Source organism: Loxodonta africana, chromosome 10 (assembly GCF_030014295.1).
Source record: "Loxodonta africana isolate mLoxAfr1 chromosome 10, mLoxAfr1.hap2, whole genome shotgun sequence".
NCBI lineage: Eukaryota > Metazoa > Chordata > Mammalia > Proboscidea > Elephantidae > Loxodonta > Loxodonta africana.
Window position 1 is genome coordinate 113240039 of NC_087351.1, and position 25983 is coordinate 113266021.

Genomic DNA, 25983 nt, shown 5'->3' on the forward strand with positions numbered 1-25983 from the left:
GGCTGGCAGGTGACAGATGGCCACAGCGCCCCCGTGTGGTGGTAAGAAGGAGACGCCGGCGCCCACAGAGGACCTTGGGTGGGCCCGGTTGGGGGCGAGGTCAAACGGCTTCCCCCCGTGGGCTGTGAAAACTCCGGAGTTGGGGGTAATTTGTACGGAGGATGGGCCCTAATGGGGAGAGTGTGGACTTCCTGCATGCTGGCAGGTGAGCTGCTGTGGTTATCTGGAAAAATTAAGTGACGTGACACCACCAAGCATCTGCAGTTTATGGAAGGGCTCCCTGGTTTACAGACTGTATCACACAGCGTACCAGGACTTCCTGTTGTCTTGTTTCTGAACAGTGGTTCCTCCAACAGCTCTGGGCCCAGTCTGGGGCCCTTGTGTGCCTGAGCCCATCCAATTAGAGCTCAGGCGAGGAGCAGGTTCTTGTCCTCTGGTCTACGGGTCAACCGAGTAACCTCCAGCTCAGTAGGACCAGGCCTCACCCTAGTATTCCTGTCCCTTGAGCAGCTCCTGTTCCCCACTTGGGTGAGTCGACGACACCTCACAACCACTTCTCGTCATCCCCTCCTCTGAGCCTCCCAGCTCCCCTGGGATCAGCCTGAGAGGTGATGGGGGTGGGAGTGAGGTGGGCGACACACTGCCCAGAGGAGTGAGGGCCTGGGTCCTAATCCAGAGCCCTCTCTGTCCACCTGACCCCTGCCCCTTGAAGGCTCCTCACTGTGGCTGCCCACCAGCTGTCCCCTAACACAGTCACACCTAGGGCCCAGCTGCGGGTTGTCTACTCCTTCACTTGGGGGTGGGTGTACCGAGGTGCAGTGCGAGGTGTCCCCACCTACTTCTGCCCCCCAGCCCCTCCCCTCATGGATCATGGTCTCCAGTCCCTGAAATGGGGAGATCATGGAGGAGCCCCTGGAAGAGGAGGCAGAGGCTATTGCAGCCCATCTTCCCGACTTTGGGCCCAAAGGGACTGAGCCACACCTCTGGTCATGCAGGTGGACAACACAGCTGCTGAGGGTGGGGCAGGCAGGGCCATGGGGCTGCCGGGGCTTGAGGGCATCTGGGCCACCCGCACCTTCCTTGGGTTCCAATCTCAGCTCAGCCCTGTCTGGGACAGGCCCAGATACTCAGCTGCCCTGGGCTGGTTTCCTCATCTGCACAGCTAGGAGCTTGAGAGATGATCACCAAGGGCCTTCCCAGCTGCCGACACTGCCCAGAATTTCCTTGTGTCCTGGGAAGCTGGTGGGCAGGACCTCCAGATTCCACCTCAACCACCCCTGTGCAGCAGAGGGCCAGAGAGGAGCAGGTGGTGGGCAGTGCAGCCGCCCGCAGGTCAGGAGAGGCCTACAGGGGTCTCCATCAGCTGCACCCCAGCCAGAAGGGTAGCCCACACCAGACAGGGCCCTGGCGCCCCCCCCGGGCCAAGGTGCATCCTTCTGCCAGCCCCGTAGTACTTAAGCTGGGGAGGGCAGTAGTTAGCACACAGGCTGCTTGCTTATGTTCAAATTTGGCTTCTCCCCTCCTTGGCTGGGTGCCCCCTACTAAGACATTTAACCTCAGTGCACATCATTTTCACCCCCTGTAAAAGGGGAGGATTCCTCTAGGTGACACATGCTGTGAAGTGCTTACAGCAGTGCCCGGCAGACAGGCCTCCATCAGCCAGACCATCAGCAGGGCTCAATAAGGCCAGACACGCTGAGGGCCCAGGCCCTCGCCTGCCCCACGAAGCACGGAGGTATGAGGAGCCCGAGAGGGTGACCAGGCCTAAAGCTCTCTTCTGCAGCCCTACACTCAGCTCCAATGGACAGCTGGGGGGCAGAGGCTTTTGCATGCACTGTTCCCTCTGCCTGCACACTGCCCCAGTGCCAGCTTCGCTCTCAGAACTTGGCACAAGCACCGCCTCCTCCAGGAAGCCCCTCAGGCTGGGTCAGGGCGCCTTTCCTGTCAGTCTCCTCCCACAACTCCCTGACACTGCCTGTCATATCTGTCCTCACTGTCCAGTGACTCATCTACCCCCACTCCCACCCCAGAGGCTGAACCCAGCTGGACTCGACTCCCCTGGATGGCCTGGCTCTGAGCCAGGGCTGGGGGTGCAGTGAGGGAGGGAACGAAGAGGCTCAGGTGGGGGGTACCTGGGGGGACTGCTGACACGCTAGGCCTTGGTCTCTGGGAAGCCTGAGGGAGGTGGCCGGCCCTGGATCATCCCCTGCCCTCACCCACCCCTGGCAGGCACAGCTCAGAGAAAAGAGGCAGGAAGGTGGTTTGTAAACAGCCATGTTATGGCGAAGCCCTGGGTGACAAAGCCTCAGTAGTTGTGTGGGCCCCCAGCCAGGATTCGGCCTTGGGTAGAGGTGGAGGAATCAGAGGATCCCCTGGGATTTCACGGAGCAGGTGGGATGGGACAGGTTGAATGGCCCGGTAGCCACAACACAGCCTTGAAAGCAGAGAACTCCCCAGGGGAAGCTCTGCCCACCTGGTGCCAATAGTTTCTAGGCCTCTGGGGTGGGAGGAGGCCAGCACCCACCCTAGAGCACCCGCATGGGCCCAGCACGATGCTGAGCTCCAAGATGAGCAGGAGCCTTCTCCAGCAGTCTCAGCTCACCCAGTGCCCCCAGACCTTTAGGAATGCTGCCGGCCCCTCCCAGGCAGCTGGACCCTTGCTTGGTGGCCATGGCCTGCATGTCACCTGCACCGCTGGCCCGATGGCCTGACCACTGGGTGCCTTCCTGTCATACCCCGAGTCTCTATGCCCCTGGCCTCCCAGCCCACAGGTCCACACTCTTCAGGCCATGTTCCTTGGGCCACATTCAGCTGGTCTGGTGCCTTCTGTGCCAGCCGTGGGCAGGGCAGACCTGGTCCCCTCCCTCAGGCTTCTAGATATGCCTTTATTGACACAATCAGAAACCCCGTTTGCCTTTGAAGGGTGGATACCCTCAGTCCACTGAGTCTGACAGCCAGATGGAGTTCCTGCTGCTGCTTGGAGGACCTGGAGGTAAGAAAAAAATGCCTCTCCACACCTACCCAGAGACCAGGCTGGCCCAGCACACACTCACACTTTAGGTCTGCAGAAGACACCTGGGCAGAGACTCAAGCACAGAGCACAGGCCATTACAGGCCCCTCAAATATGCGTAGGGACTCGGGGCCACAGGACAACCACACCGATGGGCCCACACCCGTGGGCACACGCCAAGCGCACAGAGCAGGCGGGGCCCTGGCCCGCTCTGGCTGGCCGACGATGCCCCAGCTGCCGGTCGCTCAGCCTAGATGTTTGGATCCTGGTGACTGCATTCGACACCTGCGTCCTCCTGGTGCTCGCAGTTGTGCATGCCCACGCCGGCGTGGGCGCACTCCAGCAGGCTGTGCTCGCCTCCCGAGCAGCGCACGTCATCCAGCAGGATGGGCAGCGAGCGGCCCTCGCCAAACTCCGCGCGCTTAGCAGCGCGCACGACGTGCGCAAAGCCCAGCTGGCGGCACACGATGGCGGCGGCCGTGGTGTCCCAGCCGTCGTCGCACACTGTGCCCCAGCGCCCGCCAGCAAACACCTCCACACGCCCGCGGCCCCGGCCTGGGCCCAGGCTCACGGGCCGCACCAGGCGCACGGCGCCGTTTGTGGGTGTGGAACCGGATGTGCTCTGCTGCCCCCGCCGCCGCCCGCCCCTCCGGCCCCCCGGCCGCCGCGTGGGCCGGGCCGGCCGTGGGGTGGGCGCGGGCGCAATGGTCGTGGGGCGACTCTGACGAGGCGCCTTGGTGGGCCTGCGCACTGTGGGTCGCGGGGTGCTCTCGGTCGTCCGGATGAACTCTGCGTAGAGGAAGAGCACAGGATCAGCGGGGCCCGGACCTCCCCAGCATCCCTGTCCCGCTAAGCGCAGCCCTCCAGCCTGTGCTGACCCAAGGGAAAGATGTACTTGTCCTGCCCTTGGGGCCCCACAGGACGTGGCCTGGAGCTGGATGTGGGGTGCTTCTTCAGAGAACACTTGATGACAGCTGTCTGTGCCAGTCTGTTGCTGGGGTGGGAGACCCAGTGCTGCCTCCAGAGGAGTCCCCAGACTGGTGGGGGAGTCAGACTTAAGAGCATATGGAATGGAAGGAGGGCGCTGGGGGACTTCTAAGAGAAAGCCCTTTCTGGCTCTGACCCATGGTTAAGGGTGAGGAAACTTAGGCCCCAGATGGGGAAAACTTGCTGAGGCTCTAGGGCTACAGGGTGGGAACCAGGCCCACTCAGGCCCCCTTTGCTCAGGGTGAAGCTCTTCCCTCCAGACCCCCAAAGCCACTGGGCCCGTGTCCCTCATAGCAACTCATGGAAGCTGTTGGGGTGATTGGTTGTAGTCTATGTTGCCTGGTGCCCCATGAGGATGGGGCTGGGCAGGGCTGAGATGGGCATTTCCCCTATGTCCCTGCAGGACGTGGCCCTCAAGCTTGGCCAGGTCAGCCACCAGGACAAACCTCACTGCACCTTAGATACTCAGTTCTGCCCAGCCCCACCCCAAGCAGGCACTGGGCACTACCCTACAGGACACTGGGCACTGCCCTACAGGACAGCCCTCGGGAGGGCTGAGGGGTGCCTGAATGCCCAGAGGTGCTTGGTAACTATGGGTAAGGGTCCCGGGGCCCACCAGCTCAAACCCCCTTAGTGCCCCCCACCTCAGCCAGCCTTTGAAAGCCACAGAGATGGCAGCTGTAAACAGGCCTAGATACCAGGCAGAGTGCAGGCTGGGGGCAGGAGCACCATGACATGGGCAGGGGGTGCCCCTCCCCAGGCTCCCACTCCCACTCCACTATCAGGGAAGGACTTCCAGCACCCAGGCGGCTCCCTCCCTCCTGCTTTAGCTCTTGCTGTTCCCACTGCCCTGACTGTCCTTCCTGCCTCTGTGCTTGCCCCCACCCCACAGTGAATCCTTCCTCTTCTAAGGCTCGGCATTCTGCTGCTGGCTCCAGGGAGCCACCATCCCGTCCTGCCAGGGGTCCTGCACTGCTCTGGGTGCCTGCAGCACCAGCATACACTTCTGTTATGGAGCTTGGCACACTAAATGGCTTCTGTCTGTGCCAGCCAGGACAGGGCCTGGTACGACTTCTCCCATGGCCCGAGCATCAGCACAGAGCTAGTAACTAAAAACAGTGCCAGAAACTGCTGAATGAGTGAATGGAAAACTCGCCAAGCCCCAAAGCTGACTGAAGCCAGAATTCACTTCCAGAAACACTGAGCTCATTCCTATGCCTGCCTTCCTTTCCCAGGGTGCCCCTTCCTCAGGGCCATGCAGCCCCACCTGCCCAAGTACCCAGCCTCTCATGTGGTCCCGCCCTCATTCGAAGTCTGCCAACTGCAAACGTGCCAGGCACACCTGGCCTGCTAAGAGATTTCCTTTGGCCCGCAGGGTGGTTTTTGAAATGTTGAACTAGTTGACAGCATTTTCAAATTTGGAGATTGTACATAACAGCCAGAGACAGCAGGACCCATCTGCCTGGCTCAGTGTCATGCCCCCGGTATGCAGCACATATTTAGGTGGTGGGTGGATGGACAGATGGAAGGATGGATGAATGGAAAATTCCTGCTTAACAACTGGGAGATCTGGCATACTGGGGTTTGTTCCCACTTAGTGACAACCAGCTTGGGTCCAGTGGAGTGGCCCCTCTCCTTGGGCACACTCTTTCTGGTCACCCCAGGCCCGCTGGGCAGGCATCTGCAGCCTACCATGAGGTTTGCACCCCTCCTCAAGCTTGTCAAAAGAGAAACATCTCATGGAAGGCCCAGCTCCAACACCCCTTCTTCTAGAGGCCCTCATACCTAGGACTCTTTCCAGTCTCCCTTGCTCCCCTGCCACACACAGATATATACCTACTCCTCTGTCCCTCCCAAGGCCTCTGACCATACCTGCCTGGTACCAGCTCTTTTCCCCCCTTGTGACCCGTCTGAGCCTCCCACCTTGCTGAGACCTGCATACACCACAGGAGTGGACAGGGGCGGAAGGAGTGGCTAGTTGCTGTTCCTCTCACTCTGAGTGTATAATGTGTATCAGGCACAGGGCCAGGCATCAGGAAAAAAGGCCAGCTAGGAGGGCCCCACTGGGCTGGAGGAGCTGGGCATGGTGGCAGGAACTTCCCTCCCTCACAGCATCCCAGGCAGTGGGTACTTACTTTCTTTGGGCACAAACCGGATGAGGCGGCTCCTCACTTTGACCTGAGCAGGCTGGATCTGACACTTTCCCGGTGGTGCCCGTCTGCAGACACACAGAAGCTGTGAATCCCCACCCTGGGCGCCCACCCTGAGCATGTCCCCAGACATATGCCCGCTCCCTGCAGCCAGGCAGGGAGGGGAAGAAGAGTCCAGTGTGTGGTCGGGCAACACAGTGACAAGGGTGGATGTTTATGGAGCACCTGCCAACGCACTTGCAGGGCCCCTGCCAGCTCCATGACCCCAGGGTTCTAAGATGGCAACCCCAGGACAGGAACCCCCTAGAATACTCTGCTGAGTGCCTGCTCAGCTTCAGGCTGAATGCCCCTACAGTCAGTGGCTCACACCTTCCTGAGCCAGTCTTTCAGAGGGGGAACACTGTTCTCTGGATATGATGAAATGTTGGTCTCCCCACTCCCCCCGCCCCACCCCAGCGTGCCACACAGAATCCTTTAACTACTCAGATTTCTCCCCCGACCCGGTCCCCAACCCCCATGGCCTTGGGGAGGGGTATTTCTCTACCCCTCTGGTTCCTGGATTTCTTTCCTGTGATGCAATCTGAGCAGCTGCCTGCCTGGAGGAACCAGGAAGATTTAAGTCAAGCTAAAGAATAAAGCTGGGTTGGGGGTGGGAGGTGGGAGGTGGAGGGGAGCCCACAGGGCTGGAGTGGAAGGAGGGACTGGAAAGTGGGGTTTGAGAGAGCTGGAGAGAAAAGAGTGTGAGAAGGTTGCCAGGGCTACGGACTGAGCCTGCGTTGGCATCTTGGAGCGGCATAAGTAATGAATGGAATTCCATTTTAATTAGTTTTTGCCTGTTAATCTGCGATTCTTTGAATGTGACCCTATTGTAGGCCTGATTCCACGTGGGCTGAGGGTTCAACAGGGTTCCTTCACCACCAAGCAAACCAAAAAACCAAACCCACTTCTGTCAAGTCGATTCCAACTCATGGCGACCCCATGTGTGCAGTTTTCAAGGTTGGGACCTTTGGGAGACAGATTGCCAGGTCTTTCTTCCAAGGTGCTTCTGGGGCATTCAAACTGCCAGCCTTTTGGGACTCCTCTTCAGCACCATGAGCGGGAAAGCTCGGGGGTAAAGCAGCCATGTGGCAAGGAGTGGACTCCAGAGAGGAGGTTTGCAAAAGAGGGAAACCAATGAGGGCCACAGGCCTTCTCCTCCAGAGGCTAAAGGAGTACAACCAGGTGCAGGCTTCTCAAACACTGAGAAAGACAGGGCTTTCTGATTGCTTGTTGTTGTTGTTGTTAGGTGCCGTCCAGTTGGTTCCAACTTATAGCAACCCTGTGTACAACAGAACGAAACACTGCCCGATCCTGTGCCATCCTCACATTCATTGCTATGCTTGAGCCCATTATTGTTGCCACTATTTCAATCCATCTCATTGAGGGTCGGCCTCTTTTTTGCTGACCTTCTACTTTACCAAGCATGATGTCCTTCTCCAGGGACTGATCCCTCCTGATAACATGTCCAAAGTACGTGAGACGTAGTCTCGCCATCCTCCCTTCCAAGGAGCAGTCTGGCTGTACTTCTTCCAAGACAGACTTGTTCGTTTTTTCTGGCAGAAGGCTGAAAGAGTACAACCAGGCACACGTTTCTCAAACACTGAGAAAGAGAGGGCTTTCTGATTGCGTGGCACTCCGGATAATGGTTCCATCCTTCAGATAGACCCCACAGAGGTGTTGTTCCTTAAGAAAATGATGCAAAATATCCTTGCTGTGCATAAGGATAGGAGATACAGCAAAAAATGCCCAGTGGTCATGTTTGGGCAGTCTTGGCCGTCCCTTCTACCCCACTGCCCCCCACTCCCGCTTCCCTTGTTTTCCAAATGGTTATGATTGAATAGTGTGTCCCCTAAATATGTGCTGAAATCCTAACCCCAGACCTGTAAATGGAGCCCTGATGGCACAGTAATTATGTGCTATGGCTGCTAACCAAAAGGTCTGCAGTTCAAATGCACCCGCTGCGCCTTGGAAACCCTATACGGGGCAGTTCTACTCTGTCTTATAGGGTCTATAGGGTCACTATGGTTTGGAATCGACTCAAAGGCAATGGGTTTGGTACCTGTAAATATGACTCTGTTTGGAAATGGGGTTTTCTTTTATTATGGTAATGAGGCCATACCCAAGGCCATCAGGTGGATCACTTCTGAGTTGTAAAACAGCAGAATAGACACGGAGACAGACATAGGGGAAGGCAGACACCAAGGAACACTAAGGATCATGGGAAGACACCAGAAATGAGGAGAGAGGAATGGATAAGGCTGATACCCTAATTCAGACTTCTAGCCTCCAGACCTGGGAGGAAATAAATTTCTGCTCTTTAAAGTGACCTACTTGTGGTATTTCTGTTAAGGCAGCATGAGGTAACTAAGACCGGACCTCTATGCAATATGTGCAAAGAAACACATTTATTCCAAAAGGGAAGAATGAAAAGGGGTAAGAAGAGTCCAGGGAGGGGGGACAGGAAGTTTAGTCTGTTTCTGGCTACTCCTAGCTACAAGAGCTTAATCAGAACTCTCTGTCTCGGGTCCTTTATAACCGGGGAGAAGAAGCCCACGGGGAAAGGGGCTGGACCAATGACACGAGGTGAGGGCCGGAAGGCAGGGTCTGGAATGAATCCGGGGCTCAGTCTCCATGTTATTTCCTTAGAGAAGGATGCTTTTTAAAAAACTGAGAATAACCTAAATGTCCAAGGAACGGGTAAGGCAGTTATGGTACAGTGACTCAGCGGAAAATTATGCAGCTATTAAAAATGATCCTTTTGAGGCTGATGTTGCAGTGTGGAAAGGTTTATACAAAATCGGGAGGGATGAATGAGGGCAAACACTATAATTACAGCCCACAGAAGTCCTGGTACTATGCAGGCCGAGAGGGGCGGGCCTCCAGGAAACGCGCACTGCGGGGTGAAAGGGGGAAGTGCTGGTGTTTTTCTTGGAAAAATTACGTCAATAATTAATATATTTGTGCTTTTAAAAAAAAAGTGTGGTAAGCAAGAAAAGTCTGAGGAACTGTCAGACCAGAGGAGGCTAAGGAGACATGATGACTAAATGTAATATGGTGTTCTAGATGGGATCCTGAAGCAGAAAAGGGACACTGGGGAAAAAGTAATGAAATCAGTAAAAAAACAAGTGTGGGGTTTAATTAAAAGAAGAAAAAAAAGGAAGAAGAAAAAGTTGCTGTCAAGTCAATGCCGACTCATGGTGACCCCGTGTGTGTCAGAGAACTGTACTCCATAGGGTTTTCAACAGTTGATTCTTTGTAAGTGAATTGCCAGGCCTTTCTTCTGAGGTGCCTCTGGGTGGACCCAAACCACCAACCTTTGGTTAGTAGTTGGCTGCTCAAGTGTTTGTGCCATCCATAATGTACCAAAATCGGCCCATTCATTGTGACAAATGGACTGTTATCAGGAAAGACCAATCAATAGAAAAAGGAAACCATGTTTGGTAGAGGGTCAGTGAAAATGGGGGAAACCTTGAATGAATGGATTGACACAATCACCGCCACAGTGGGCTCAAACATACCAGCGACCATGAACACGGCGCAGGGCCGGGGACGCGTCACTCTGTCAAGCTGGAGTAGACACGAGCCGGAGCCGGCTGACAGCAGCCACCAACGATAAAACGTCAGACAGTGACATCAGGGGAGACTGCGTGAGGTCTATACAGGCGCTCTGTGTCCTGTCTCTGCAACTTGTACGTAAATTAAAAACGATTCTAAAATTAAAAAATTATTTTTTAAAAAAGGGGCTGATAGGTGTTTCAGGATTTTTTTCAAATGTACCGTATCTCAGTGTTTAGGTCTGCTTACGTCAGGGGTTCTCCAGGAGTCTGCCAAATAGGAAGAGTCTTTGAGTGCAACCTCAGCCTTTGAGCTGTGAGTGCGAGTGAGCGCAGTCGGGCAACCAGCCTGTGGTGTTGGTGGAGATACAGGGGAGCTGGGAAGCCAGCTGAGAAGCAAAAATCTAAAGGTTTACAAAAAAAAACAAGCCAAACCCATCGCCGCCGAGTCTATTCCATCTCATAGCAACCCTATCAGACAGAGTAGAACTGCCACAGAGCTTTTCCAAGGAACTGCTGGTGGATTAGAACTGCTGACCTTTTGGTTAGTAGCCGAGCTCTTAACCACTGTGCCACCAGGGCTCCAAGGGCTTGTTGTTAGATGCCATCAAGTCGGTTCTGACTCATAGCAACCCTATGTAGAAACAGAACAAAACACTGCCAGTCGTGCGCGATCTTCATAATCGTTGTTACGCTCGAGCCCATTGTTGCAGCCACTGTATTGATTCATCTGGTTGAGGGTTTTCCTCCGCTTTGCTGACCCTCTACTTTACCAAGCATGATGTCCTTCTCCAGGGACTGATCCCTCCTGATAACATGTCCAAAGTATGTGAGACATAGTCTCACCGTCCTTGCTTCTAAGGAGCATTCTGGTTGTACTTCTTCCAAGACAGATGTATTTGTTCTTTTGGCAGTTCATGGTATATTCTTCGCCAACACCACAGTTTAAAGGAGTCAATTCTTCCTCTATCTTCCTTATTCATCATTCAGCTTTCGCATGCATATGAGACGATTGAAAACATCATGGCTTGGGTCTGGCACACCTTAGTGTTCAAAGTGATATTTTTGCTTTTTAACACTTTAAAGAGGTCTTTTGCAGCAGATTAGCCTCAGGCATTGGGGTTTTTTTTTTTTTTGGAAAATTATCTATATGCAACCAGCTCGAGAAGCAGGAACTCAGGGTCTGACTAGAGGCTGTGTTTTAGGATGTATGGCATGTCCTTGGTGGTTTTGTTTCTGTAACCAATGGACCCTGAAACCCTGCCCTGTGCTTTGTTATCTCCTGATAAATTAACATAACAATGACCTACATAACCCGCTTTCACTGTCCCCTCTTCCGAGAGCCTTCCAGATATGTTCGATAACACTGTCCGATTTGAATCCTATTTACTCACAATAAATATGGTATTTTCAATCGCCTCATATGTACGCGAAAGGTGGGCAATGAATAAAGAAGACTGAAGAGAGTTGATGCCTTTGAATTACAGTGTTGGCAAAGAATATTGAATATATCATGGACTTGCAGAAGAATGAACAAATCTGTCTTGGAAGTACAGCCAGAATGCTCATTAGAAGTGAGGGTACCAAGGCTTCATTTCACGTACTTCGGACATGTCATCAGGACTGACCAGTCCCTGGAGAAGGACATCATGCTTGGTAGAGTAGAGGGTCAGTGAAAAAGAGGAAGACCCTTGACTAGATGGACTGACACAGCGGTTGCAACAATGGGCTCAAACATAACAATGATTGTGAGGATGGTGCAGGACTGGACAGTATTTTGTTCTGCTGTACACAGGGTCGCTATGAACCAACTCTACAGCACCTAACAACAACAACAATAAACATGTTTTGGTGTCTCCCTAAGCATTTAGGTTTTTAACATTCCTAAGTCACTGCTCCGTGCTACTCCAGGCGCTGGTCTGGCTCTGCAGAAATGAACAGACACAGCCTGGGCCTGCCAGATTCACAGGCCAGCTGGGAGACAGTTGTGCAACTCCGAGGTTGCAAGTTTGCTGATGAGTGCTGTGGGACTGGAGGGCCTGGGGGCACTGACCCAGCTCTGGAGGAGAAGGGGAAAGGGAATCAGGGAAGGCTGCTCGGAGGCAGTGCAGCTACAGAGGAGGAGGGTGGAGGCGTAACAGCCAAGTGGCTTGGGGACAGCTCTGGAGCCAGCTGCCTAGGCCCAACTGACTCTGGACCTACTGGACCTGGGCAGGTGACTTCACCGCTGTGCGTTTCCACCCCTGCAAAATGGGCAGCTGAGAAGAGTCAATGAGTTCTACCTGTAAGGAGTCAGAACAGCACCTGTAGCCGAATTAGTGGTCTCACACCTGGAAGTGAGGCAGGTGGAGGTGGGAGTGGGGAGGGCCAGGTAGGGCTTGGGAGGACAGAGCACGTTGTAGCTGGGAGGGCAGGGCTGCAGAGAAAGCACAGCTCAGGGTTGGTAGGCATCTGGGAGACAGGTGGGGGCTGAGGAGGGATCAGGGAAGGGGTCTGCCCAGGAAACGAGGAGTGGGGCAGGACATGGGGGGGGCAGGTAAGACAGCTGAGTTAAGCCTGGACTTGGACCGTCACAGGGGTCAGCTAGCTCATCAATTGCCCCATCTTATCTGACTCAGAGGCAGACAGACCTGGTTTTAACCCTGGATCTGCCCCTGACCAGCCCAATGGGTTTGGTTAGTCACTTCCCTCTCTGGGCCTCGGTTTTCTCATCTGAAAAATGGGGACGTGAATAATACCAAGCTTAGGGATGGAAATGAGGCCGTGCAGGTGAGTGCTCCTGGCAGACAGCACGGGCCAACCGGTGAGGGTGGGGGCTCACCTGGAGGGGTCGATGACTTTATAGATGACCCCGCGTGCAGCCATGGCACTCGGCACCCCCGTCGACAAGAAGAATAGCTCTCCTTTGAACAAGAAACGAGGCACCACGTTGCAGTGAGAATGCTGCCCGAAACACCGCCCTACCCCAACCTCGATGAGCCTGAGGGAAGGCCTTCTGGGTCAGCACGGCCCTCCAGCCCCCAGCACTGAAAACAGGCTGAGGAATGTGTCCTGACATTCCTGTCCCGGGCTGCCCACCCTCCTGGGCTGCCCACCCCACGCTCCGACCTCACCTTTTGCCTCCTTCCTGGTAGCCTGGACCTACCCCCGCTGCCTGCCTTGGGGTCATGCCCCACCCTTCACACCTCTGAGCACAGGTGAGGGTCCTCAGCCCAGCTCCCTCACTGACTGCTGCTAAGTGTCCACAGCCAGAGTGCCTCTCTGAGCCCTGCTTCCTCATCTGTAAGACGGGGTGCCTCACGGGACTGCCATGGGGACTAAGAGAGCAAGGAGCAAGTGCACAGTCAGCGTCAGACACTGCTGGCAGCGGTGTCGTCATGGTCACCTGATAGAGCGCTTACAAGGGTATCCTACACATGTGTGGGGGCAGGGCAGTTGACTTCCCTGAGTTCCCGGCCTGGCTTAGCCATGCACCAGCTGTGTGATTTGGGGCAAGTCACCTGACCTCTCAGAGCCTCTCTTTTCTCATCTGTAAGATAGGCATGATGGAGCTGATTTCCCAGGCATAGATGCCTTTGGTGGCAGGGGCTGGGGATGGTGGAGGTAGGGGGAGAGCCAACATTTCCCAAGCGCCTCCTAGCACTAGGTGCTCACAGCTCAGCTCAGTGCATTGTCACCACAGCCTTGGGAGGTGGAGGAAACTGAGGCTGGAGTGGCACCACCACAGAGCTGCTGGAGCTCACCTGGGCTGTGGCAGGAGGGCGGGAGGCAGGATTCGGACTAGAGGTGTCTGCGTGTGTCCTTTTCTCCTCCGCCGCCCACCTGGCAGGTGCTGCTAGGGTCCGTGGAGAGATGTTCTGGACTCAGGGCTTGCTAAAACCTCTGACCTTGTAAGTGCTCTCTCAGGGCTGGGGCAGGGGGTGCTCCCCAAGGAGAGGCCGGGACAGGCAGCCAAGCAAGGTAGACACTTGGAAGAAGGCATGTCCCTGTGGACAGGTGCAATCCAGGAGGGCTGCGTTGGGGTGGAGTCTGAGAAGCAAAGCCCAAGAAAGCCTGGGGAACCCCACCCGTGATAGCTGACAATGTAACTGGGGCAGGAAGACGGGCCTTGGGGTGGGGGGAAGGGGGAGAAGTATAGGTCCACATGGTGACCATGCAGCCTTCGGGGGTGGGGGCTGCAGGGTACTCTAGGAAGACAGTCTCCTAGAACATTCAAAGGCAGGACCACACATTTGCTGTGTGGCCCTCCCCTCTCTGGGCCTCTTTCGGGAGTAGCCTCTGGCCCCTCTCTGGCTAGGCAGCTTTACCCTGAAGCTCCAGCACCTCAGAGGACCAGAACACCCGGCAAAGGCTGCTCCTCCTGTCCGGAGTGCCGTTCTCCACCCACTTCTGCCTGCCTGACCCACGCTCTTCCTGCTCTGCTCCAGAGGCCTCCAGGGGCTGCGTGGGGTACAGTGCTGCCTCCCAATAACTGGGAGTATTTGAATAGGGGAGGCTTGGGCCAGGCTGCCTCCCAGGCCCCTTCCAGACCTGCTGTACTGGAGCTGAGCCCCGCCCCTGCCCAGCAGGGGCCATGCTGCACTGCCCAGCCCCCAGGGCCACACTGCCCTCCTGGTCTTTGCGGTGAGGATTGTCCCTGGAGGATACTGGGCCCAGAGGTCCTTGTTTGCAATTTGCAAGTGTCAGAAGAACAGCTCAGAGAGGCAGACTCTGAGACAGGAGCTGGGAGCGGTCTGTGTGTGTTGGACTCCAGTGTTGGGCCCTCCAGGGGCCTATGTGCTGTCCTGGGCTCGTGGGCTGACAGGGCCTACACCTGGTGTTCCAGTATCACGCGGTATCCAGTATCTGGCTCTCAGTATCACTCAGAGGGCTGAAGAAGGGCCCTAGGGAATTGTACCTTTGGCCCTGACTGGGGTAGGGGGGTACCACCCTTTCCCAGACACATTAACCTCCTACTGACCAGAAGAAAGCTTTCAGGAGCCAGTGGCCTTGGGGGTGGCAGTGATGGGTTGGGGCTTCCCTTTGGAATTCAAATTCTGATGGGTGTCAGCTCCACAAAGCTTTCCCAGACTCAGGCTGGGGGCTCTGGCACTGGGCCCTGCAGGAGACACCCTCGAAAGACCCCCACGGGTGGCCGTTCCCTAGCAACCCTGCCAAGCACTCGCCAGAACCCACTGGGGGCCCCTCAGCTTTTGTCCAGGGACAATCCCCAGGCCAAGGACAAAGGCAGGAGGCTAGAGGGGGATCCAGCCGCCTGGCCCCTCTTCTTCTCCCCTCCCCCCTTCCTTGTATTGAAAATACAAGTAGCCTGAATGAAGAACTGACTAACAGGCGAGAAGACCTGTTTTTAAATGATAATGTGACTTCATTTTATGGGGCCCAATACATTTGCCATGAGGAACCTGGGGCAGTGGAGGTGTCCAGGGAGGAGCCCTGAGGCTTTCTTCACCCACCTGCTTGCCAGCCTGCCAGCATCCCCACCACTGCAGACCCTTGCCTGTTCTGGCTAACTGCCCTGAGCTCTTACCCATGTTAGCATTCCAATGCTCCCAGCAACCCTGCCCAAGACATGTGGGGTGGGGAAGAGGAAAGAAGGGGGATGTGGGGGACCACTAGTCCCATTTTCCAGATGAAGAAAGGGAAGCTCAGAGAGGTGAGGTCTTGCCCAAGGATGCATAGCAAGGAAGGTGAACAAGCAAGAATGTCTCACTCCCCAGAGAAAGGTCAGGCCTTAGACCCCATCCCTCAAGTTACAGGATGGAAGGACCCACGGCAGGGCGCCAGTCTCAGGCGTGGGGCAGCTCTGGCAGAGAGGGCGCCCTGGCTGAATCTCAGGAGCACTCACCAGCCTCGTCCTCTGCAAAGGAGATGATGTGTGGGTAGTAGTTGTTGATGAGGCCTGGGAAAGCACAGGTCTGGCCACGACCCATGCAGATCTCATTGTAATACCACTGGCCTGTGCCTGGCTTCTCCCGGAGGGACATGAGACGCCTGCAAAGGAGGATGAGCTGTGGGGTCATGACCGGCATGGTGTCCAGGGGAACCCCACCCATCCATCCACCCATTCATCCATCCATCCATCCACTCATTCACCCACCTGTACCCATCCATCCATCCTCCTACCTACTCATCCACCTATCCACCCTCCCTCCCATCCATCATCCATTCATCCATCTATCCATACAATCATGTATTTTCTAGTCAGCTATCTAGCTATCCATCATCCATACATACAACCACCATTTATTCACCTAAGCATCCATCCTTCCTTCTATCCATCCATTTACCTGCCCATCCCTCCATCATCTATCCACCTAAACATCCATCCTTCCATCCATCCATCCACCCATCCACCCACCCACCCACCCACCCACCCGTCCATCCATCCATCCATCCATCCACCCCTCCATCCACCCACCCATCCTCCCATCCCTCCATCCCTTCATCCCTCCACCCACCCATCCCTCCATCCACCCACCCACCCAGCCACCCACCCATCCACCATCTATTCCATCCATGCAATCAGGACCATATGTAATTTGCAGGATACAGTGCAAAATAAACATGCAGAGCCCCTCGTTCAAAACTGATTAAGAATTTCATGGCGGTGACAGTGGAGCATTAAACCAAATGCAGAGCCTTCTGAGCGAGGGGCCCTGTGTGACAGCACAGATTGCACGGCCATGAAACCGGCCCTGCATGCAATCTTTACTGAGCACCTACTATGTGCCAGAGAGACACAGGGGCAAACAAAACCAGCTTGGCTCCTGCCCCTTCAGCTTGGCCCCAGCCCACCGACCAGCTGGAAGTGCAGTGTTTCTGGTAGATTTGGAGGAGCCATGGCCCTGCTGATACCTTGATTTTTGGATGCTGGCCTCCACAACTGTGTGAGAATAAATATCTGCTGTTTTAAGCCACCAAGTTTGTGATAATTTGTTATGGCGGCTTCAGATAAATACGTGGGTAAAAATAGAGGTTTCATCTAGACCCATTTTATAGATGGGCAAGCTGAGTCTCCTTGGAAGAAGTGGAGCTGGAAGAAGGATCCAGCATACAGTGGCCTAGGTCAGGGTTCGCTCTCAGCTCCAGGCTGCAGATAGACTGGCTACAAACCAGCCCGGGGTCAGCAACCTGTAGAAGGTGAGTCTCCTCCCACCAGTCTCTGACTTCTTTATTTCCTTTCCTCAGGAATCCTACTAAGCAGCCCTCTTGGGGAAAGGTGATGGTGGGAATAAGAGCCACCGTATATTAAGCACACACTAGATTCTAAGTGCCATAAGTGTGCTAGCTAATTCAACCCCAAAACAACTCCGTAAGGCAGCTACTATTAGCATCTCCATTTTGCAGATGAGGAAAGTGAGGCACAGAGAGGTGAAGTAACTGGCCCACGGTCACCCAGCTAATAAATGTGCCAGGATTTGGACCCAAGCTATCAGAGCCTGCACTTATAAGCACTGTGCCAGGTTTATGTCCTCCCTGGCATCAAGCTGGTTCCACCCCTCTGTCCTCACTTTTCTCCTCTGCACAATGGGAGAATGGGGTGGTTCTCAGGCTCCAACAAACTGCCCATACTCTTCCTCACTGAACTCCTCTGGGGTCTCGGTGGGTGGCCAGTGTTGCCAGAGAGCATGGGAATCGGGCAGGAAGGCCCTGTGGGTCCCAAAGACCAGAGCTCACCGGAATCCCAGCTCGGCCAGCAGGGTGACCTCCCTGGCAGAGTGCCCTCGGGCAGCCTCTTCCCTCCTGGCCTCAGTTTCCTGGCCTGTGTGAGGGACACTTGGCCCAATGCTCATTGTGGTCCTGATGGCAATAGCTGGGGTGGGGCGGGCAAGGCTGTAGGCCTGATCAGCTGGCTCAGGGACAGGTCCTGGCTGCCCAAGAGCGAGGTGGCCCTGGGCCTGTTGAGGAAATTGCTCTTATTCCTCACGCCCTCCCTGCCCTCCCTTCCCCACCACCGCTCAGTCAGGCCCAAGCCCACTGCTCTCAGGAGGGAAGGGAGGACCTGTGGGGTCTGCTTTGAAACAAGCATCCAGTCTTTCAAGCAGCAAATTATGCCTTCCCGGTGTATCTGGGCAGCCAGCAAAGGCTTGAGAAGCTCAGGGGGGAGGGAGGGAGTTTCCTAATAGATTCCCGAGTCCTCCCTGAGGAAGACACCTGCAGGGCCCACATCTGGGGCACAACCATGCACACACATACATGTATTACAACACTCCCAGCGAGCCGGGGCACAGCCAGGCACCAAGAGGGTGGGACCAACATGGGAGCCCAAGCCTCACTCACCCACTCATGAAATCCCCAAAAATGTAGAGGCCGTTCAGGTTGGGGTACTCGCAGCCCCGGTACACATAGCCCCCTGTGACCGACTTGCCCAACTTGTGGGGGTAGGCAAAGATGGGCAGGACGTCGTCTGCAGGGGCAGAAGTTAGGGTGAGCCTGCGAGTAACCGGAAAGGAGCCCTGTCGGCACCTATGCAGTCCCACCGGCAAGGGCAGGGCCGAGGGTGTGAGGTGGTGGGGAAGGCAGGAGACTCGACCGACCGCAGGGCTTACAGCCTGGGGTAGTGGGAGCAGGGGGAGAAGTTAGGGTGAGCCTGTGAGCTACGAGAAAGGTGCCCTGCCCTGCCGCTGCAGTCACAAGGGCAAGGTCAGAGCAGGAGGGTGTGAGGTGGGGGGGGGGGAAGCCCAAGGCGAGGCCAGAGGGGCTTATAGCCCGGAAGGCGCGTGCCTGGGGTGGACAGCATGGGTTGGTGGGAGCAGGGGCGGACAGGGCCAAGAGGAGCCCAGGAGCATCCCTGGAGGATCCTGGGTCCAGGGAGGTCCCAGTGGGGGTGCGTGGTCACCGAGGGAGGAGGGGTGGGCCTACAGCTTGTGAAGCGGTGGCCCGGGCAGATCTCAGATTGGGGGTGCACGGGAAGGGACGTGGGGTGCTGCAATCACAGAGGGGAGGCGCTGGCCCACATCCCATGGCGTTGTGGGGAGCGGATTTCAGATTGAGGGTGCCCTGGGAGGGATGCAAAGTGCGGCGGTCACTGAGGGAGCCGTTTGCCCACAGCCCATGGGGAAGGGGGAGGATCTCAAATTGGGGGGTTCCTGGGGAGGGACGCGGAGCCCTAGTGGCTGCAGTGGTTTAAGCGTTTGGCTGCTAACCTAAAGGTTGGCAGTTCAAATCCACCAATTGTTCCTTGGAAACCCTATGGGGGCAGTTCTACTCTGTCCTACAGGGTTGCTATGAGTAGGAATCGGGTCACTGTGAGTCGGAATTGACTCCACGGCAACGGGTTTGGGGAGGGACTCAGGGTGCAGCGGTCACCAAGGGAGGGGCTGGCGCACAGCCCATGGGGTGGGGATAGAACCCGGGAAGGGGGTGTCCGGTGAGGGGCCCAGGGCGTGTGGTCACCGAGGGAGGCGTTGGCGCACAGCTTGTGGTCGTAGCACTCGAAGCCCTCGCGCGCGCGCCACCCGTAGTTGCGGCCGCGCTCCACCAGGTCCACCTCCTCGAACTTGTTCTGGCCCACGTCGCCGCAGAAGAGGCGCCCGCGGCCTGCGCCCGTCTCCAGGTCGCCGCGGTCAAAGGAGCAGCGCCACATATTGCGCACGCCTAGGGCGTAGACCTCTGGCCGCGCGGCTGGGTCGCTGAAGAACGGGTTGTCCCGCGGGATGCGGTAGGGCGGGCCATGCTCCGGGCGGTCCACGTCGATGCGCAGCACCTTGCCTAGCAGTGCCGACCTGCGGACGAGGGGCAACGTGCTGGCTCGGGTCGCCAGGGGCCAGGCCTGCCAGGCAGGGGTGGGGAGGAACACGGGGCGCAGGGGGAGCCTCGGATGCCAGGCCAGAGACACAGAGGGAGCGTCTCCCCAGATACTTACCAGCTAGATAACTCCATCAGTCTGTCCATCCACCCACCCACCCACCTATCCTTCCAGCATTTATCAGGCACCTTACCCGTCCCAAGCCCTGTCTGAAGCATTATACGTATGATCTATTGACTTATTTCAATCTCACAACAAACCTCTTAGACAGGTGTATACGGTCACTATAAGGTGGAATCCTTCCATGGCAGTGGGTTTGGTTTTGGATAGGTTCTATTAAGGAGCCCTGGTGGCACAATGATTAAGTGCAGGGCTGCTAACTCAAAGGTCCACAGTTCGAACCCACCAGCTGCTCCACGGGGGAAAGACACATGTGGGAGTCTGCCTTCTAAAAATTACAGCCTCAGAAACCCTATGCAGCAGTTCTACTGTGTCCTATAGGGTCATTATGAGTCAGAATTGACTCCACCGCACACAGCAACAACATAGGTTCTATTATAGTCCCATTTTACAGATGAGGCAACTGAGCTCAGGTCAAATAAACTGCCCAGTTGCCACACAGCTAGTAGATGGGACCCAGCCCAGACAGGCAGGCCTCAGAGTCCTGAGCTCTTCACCACTCTATCTGAACTCCCCCGCCTCGGTGTCCTAAATTGTATGATTAGGGTGGTCCCCCTCAGCCCCACCTGCTTACAGGGTCATGCTAGAGGGTGAAAATCCCACCAGAAAATGACTCCCATTTACAGTTTCCCCCCAGCAACCATCAGAGTGATTGGTACATAGTTGTTGTTGTGAGGGGCTGTCGAGTCAGTTCCGACTCAAAATGACCCCATGTACGACAGAACGAAACACTGCCCATTCCTGTGCCATTCTCATGACCGCTGTTATGCTTGAGCCCACTGTTGGAACCACTGTGTCAATCCATCTCATCGGTGCACAGTAAGCGTTTACCGAGTGAATGAATCAATGGCCGAAATCAAAGCGAAATGCACGGTACAGTGTGTACAGGCCGGGAGAGGGAGGGAGAGAACCGTGCAAATCTTAGCAGGAGGACGACTTGCCAGATCCCCTGGCAGGTTGGGGCAGCTCCGGAGTGGAATCCGGGCCACTCCCACTGCACAAGGCAACATCAGCTCCTGGAACCTCTGGAGTGTGAGGAGACCTGAGACAGGCCCTCCAGAGCCACAGGGAGCAGAGGAGCGGCCCTAACTTCCACTCAGCTGAGGGTTGACACATGACAGGAAAAATCTTCAATGCGCTTGGTTTTTGATGCACCTACCTAGGGCGCGATTTTTTTTCCCCTCGCTGTTAGCATTTTGGTATATACCCTCTCGGTTATTTTTCAAGGCAGGGCTGGTGTGTTTCGCCCATTTGGTGCAGCTGTACACCTCGTCGTTCTCACCTAGCACCAGCACGCCAGCATTCCCCATCGTTGGAGACACCTCACAGGTGTCCTTTTTCATGGTGACAAAGCGTCCCCCCCCCTCAAAAGATGCACGGTAGCTGATTCCCTATTGCTGGACAAGAAGCTTTTTCCCCCAGTATGTTACCCATACATTCCTGCCTGGTCAGCGCCAAGCTACGGCTCACACCCAGGCGCCCGCACCACGCACCCCGTGTGGGAGGGGATACAACTCCTAGCCGCAAAATGGTATTTTTAAGTTCTGGCTAATTATCCATAAATCCTTAATTTCTGTTTTCTCAACTTCATCTTTAAACACAACCCGAACATGAGAGAGCTGGGATGATTCTCACACTGCCACGTGTAGAAGCAAAAGTCACAATCGTGAGCCCTTTAATTACTGTGATCAACATCACATTTGCTATTTTTATTTTCTGGGCCGAGGAAGATTTTGTTGTTTCGGCTAAGGAAATGGAGGTGGCTGCCTTGAGACCCCTGCTGTCCCTGTCTATATCTAACTCACAAGAGTCTAAGTGTGCGTGTGTATGTGTGTGTGTGCATGTGTGCACATTGTGTGCAAAAGTGTGTGCGTGTGTGTGTGTCATGAGGCAGGCCATCTACTCAAGTCAGGAAGTGGGTCCCTGAAAGCAAGAATATTCTTCAGTACGCTTCAATAGTCCTCGTGGGTGACCCCTGCAGCAGAAAACACGGCTGCCCATACAAGCTTGCCCTAACTGACTCAAGTCCCCGTTTGGTCTTGGAGCACCACTTCTCCTCCCTCGGCTGTAGCAGGCTGGGCTGATTTCAGAGAAGAGCCCTTTCGAATGCTCCACATGGCTTTACTTGGCAAGTAACACTTCCCTCCAGAACAGTGTAAGAGGCTCAGGGGTGTATAAACCAACACATCAACCAACGAAAAGCAGAACATACTTGTTTTGGGCATTTCCAAACTTTCCAAAGGGGTCTCCAGCCATCCCGCCATCTCCGGTAAAGATGTAGAGGTACCCATCGTCCCCAAAGAGCAGCTGGCCCCCATTGTGGTTTGAGGCTGGTTCTTCGATCTCCAGGATTATCCTAAAGGAAGATGCTGTTGTTAGCTGCCATTGAGTTGGCCCTGATTCATGGGGACCTCATGCACAACGGAAAGAAACACTGCCCAGTGCCATCCCCATGATTGGCTGTGGACTGGACCGCTGTGATCCATAGGGTTTTAAGGGGCTGGTTGTCAGAAGTAGATTGCCAGGCCATTCTTCCTAGTCCCCATCTGAGTCTGGAAGCTCTGCTGAAACCTGTTCAGCATCCTAGCAACAGGCTGACAGGCAGGCGGTGCCTGTACATTAGGTACACTGGCCAGGAACTGAACCTGGGTCTCCCACATGAAGGTGAGAATTTTACCACTGCACCACCAAAATTCAGCCTTCCACACAGGAGCCAAAAACACAAAACAAGGTCACAGCACTCAAACGCCCTCTGTCTGGGAAGCCATCCGACAGCTGACAAGACCTCTCATGTCCTTTACAGCAGGGGATTTTCACAAGGACCTGGTAGTTAGGATAGGCCAGGGATAATTCACTCCCAATTGTACCAACAAGAACCTGGAGTCTCAGAGAAGTTGGGCAACTTGCCCAAAGTCACACAGCCCACAGGTAGCAGAGCTGGGACTAGAACTCAAGTCTTCAGCTTCTGGTCTTAAGCACCCTCCCCGTTATGATTGTGCAAAATCCTCACCTTGTCACTGGCACAATTGGTCTCTTCTCCGTCATTACACTCCCAACATTCCAAACATGAGAAAACTGGGATGATTTTTACACTGCTACTTTTTTTTTTTTTTTTTACACACCACGTGTGGAAGCTGCCTGCTAAGCACTCTTTATGCACCGTCTCATTTGCTATCTGCAGTAACGTCAAGGGACGGTGGTGGTTGGATGGTGTGGATTGTGCTCCACCCTCTTCCCTTGGGGCCCTCCTCTACTGCCAGGGCAGGACACCTCCAACTACACGTGCCGGCCCACTGGCTTCCTGTTAGGACCCTAGGTGAACCCCCACTCCGAAACATGCTCAGTCTGTCTGTTTCGTGTTCCACCTTGATCCCTTACATGAAGTCAGTTTTTAAAAGACACACCCATTCTGTCCCTCCATCACTGACCTTTTGATTCACAACTGAATGCTTAACCACTGCACCACTGGGCTCCTTGCAGCCTAAGGGCTGTTCTGCTCTGTTACAGGGACTTGCTATGAGTTAGAATCGACTCCTCAACACCCAACAACACTGAATTACCTGGTGCAGCCTTTATTTTCCTATTGGATCCAGATTTTTATGCCAGGCCAGGTCAACCTTTTCTTACAAAGACTTAGAGCATAAATAAGGCACAGGCAGCAGGCTGCATAGGTGTTGAGAGTTGCAAAGGCCTGGGGGCAGGCATGGCAAAGCCTGTTGGAGCCAGGAGGAGAGCAGTTTGTGTGGGGCAGGGGATTCAGGTGGGGGGAAGTGGAAGGCAGGGCCGAGAGTGGTGCCTTTTCGCCATAGTGGTGGGGGGGGCACATGGGACATGGGATGAACGTTGAAGACAGACAGACGTGGGTTCCAGCTCAGACTCCTCCCAGCGGTGTGACTTGGAGGTCTCTTCACCTCTCTAAACTTCCATCTGCAAAATGGGGAAAGCAATACCAACCTCACAGGGTGTTAGATAGATCAAAGACCACAGCCTTCAGTATGGATTACATCTCAACATAAAGAAAACAAAAATCCTCACAACTGGACCAATAAGCAACATCACGGTAAATGGAGAAAAGACTGAAGTCGTCAAGGATTTCATTTTACTTAGAATCACCATCAACACCTGTGGAAACATCAGTCAAGGAATCAAACAATGCATTGCATCGGGCGAATCTGCTGCAAAAGACCTCTTTAAAGTCTTGAAAAGCAAAGGTGTCACCTTGAAGACTAAGGTGTGCCTGACCCAAGCCATAATGTTTTCAATTGCCTCATATATGTGTGAAAGCTGGACAGTGGATAAGGAAGACCGAAGAATAATTGATGCCTTTGAATCGTGGTGTTGGCAAAGAATATTGAATATACATACAACGGACTGCCAGAAAAACTAACAAATCTGTCTTGGAAGAAGTACAACCAGAATGCTCCTTAGAAGCAAGGATGGTGAGACTATTTCTCACATACTTTGGACATGTTATCAGGAGGAATCAGTCCCTGGAGAAGGACATCATGATTGGCAAGGTAGAGGGTCAGTGAAAAAGAGGAAGACCCTCAACAAGATGGATCGACACAGTGGCTGCAACAATGGGCTTAAACATAGCAATGATTCTGAGAATGGCACAGGACCGGGCAGTGTTTCATTCTGTTGTACATAGGTTACTATGAGTTGGAACCAACTCAGCGGCACCTAACAACAGGGTTCTTCGAGAATGAAATGGAATGAGCCTGGAATAAAGCATAGTTAATTCTAGTTATATGCCGCAGTTATGTTCTATAGATCAAAGACCACAACCTTCAGTATTGATCACACCTCCACATAACCCAATACCCGCTGCTGTTGAGTCCATTCCAACTCATAGCGACCCTATAGGACAGAGTGGAAATGCCCCATAGGGTTTCCAAGGCTATAAATTTTATGCAAGCAAACCACCATATCTTTCTCCCACGGAACGGCTAGTGGGTTCAAACCATTGACCTTTTGGTTAGCAGCCGAGCACTTTAACCATTGTGCCACCAGGGCTTCTTTCCCCTCAACATAAAACAAAAATCCTCACAGCTGGACCGATAAGCAACATCATGATAAATGGAGAAAAGATTGAAGGTGTCAAGGATTTCATTTTACTTGGATCCATAATGCCCACGGAAGCAGCAGTCAAGAAATCAAATGACGTATTGCATTGGGCAAATCTGCTGCAAAAAGACCTCTTTAAAATGTTAAAAAGCAAAGATGTCACTTTGAGGACTAAAGCGCACCTGACCCAAGCCATGGTATTTTCAGTCACCTCATATGCATGTAAAAGCTGGACAATGAAAAGGAAGATTGAAGAAGAATTGATGGCATTTGAATTACGGCGTCAGGGAAGAATTCTGAATACACCACCGACTGCCAAAAGAATGAACGAGTCTGTCTTAGAAGAAGTACAGCCAGAAGGCTCCTTAGAAGCAAGGATGGCTAAGTTTTGTCTCACTTACTTTGGAAACGTTATCAAGAGGGACCAGTCCCTGAGAAGGGCATCATGCTTGGCAAAGTAGAGTTGGCGAAAAAGAAGAAGACCCTTGACAAGAGGAAGGGACACAACGGCTGTGACGATGGATTCAAACGTAGCAAGGATTGTGAGGATGGTACGGGACCGGGCGATGTTTCGTTCTGTTATACACGGAGTTGCTATGAGTCGGACCTGACGACAGTGCGTTCCCTAAAGTCACCACGGACACTGAGTGAGCGAATACTGACAGCGTCATTGCTGCGGGGGAAATACAGTTTCCTTCAAGTCTTTGGTCACAACACGTCTGTCAACTGATCAATAAATACACAGTGTGCTTGTTTTACGTGTGCTTCTGTTTAAAGACATGTTATTAATACACACTGCTGATTCATGAACACTGAACCCACGGTCAGCCCCCTATAACTGGTGCCTGAGCGAAGCTTATCGAACACACCTGTTTTCTCTGTAAGGCACATCACAGCCTTCTCACGCACAGGAAGGCTAGACAGCACTTCGGCACTACACTTGGGGACCATTTTAAACAACGAAATTACCAACAAAAAGCACAAAAATGGGGAAAAATAGACCACAACCAGGTCATTTGTTTACGAGAGCTGAAACAAGAAGGCCGAGCTGAGAATGTGCACACTGGGCAACTCAGGGTTTTCGCAGCTCCGTGCCTGGCTGCCAATGACTGTGGGAGTGCCGTAAGTATTGATTTTAATATAAATAACAAATTTTAGCGAGTAAGCGAATGCTCAGCCACAGAACTGGACTATAACTGGTGGAGAAACACTGGGCCTTGAAGGCCAGATCCAGGCATTGGGACCTG

General features: G+C 54.2%; 1 protein-coding gene across 1 annotated transcript in view; it reads right to left on the reverse strand.

Annotated features, from left to right (window-relative positions):
• Positions 1–2263: 2263 nt before the first annotated feature.
• The window catches only part of HHIPL1 (HHIP like 1), a 36856-nt gene continuing 13136 nt past the window's right edge, over positions 2264–25983 (reverse strand). Inside the window, exons 3-9 of the mRNA XM_064292988.1 lie at positions 21882–22025; positions 19138–19466; positions 18022–18148; positions 15587–15732; positions 12563–12644; positions 6134–6216; positions 2264–3800 (exon numbers count right to left, since the gene is read on the reverse strand). Coding sequence (XP_064149058.1) covers positions 3262–3800; positions 6134–6216; positions 12563–12644; positions 15587–15732; positions 18022–18148; positions 19138–19466; positions 21882–22025 — 1450 coding nt within the window. The 3' untranslated portion in view covers positions 2264–3261. The remainder of the gene's footprint in view (positions 3801–6133; positions 6217–12562; positions 12645–15586; positions 15733–18021; positions 18149–19137; positions 19467–21881; positions 22026–25983) is intronic.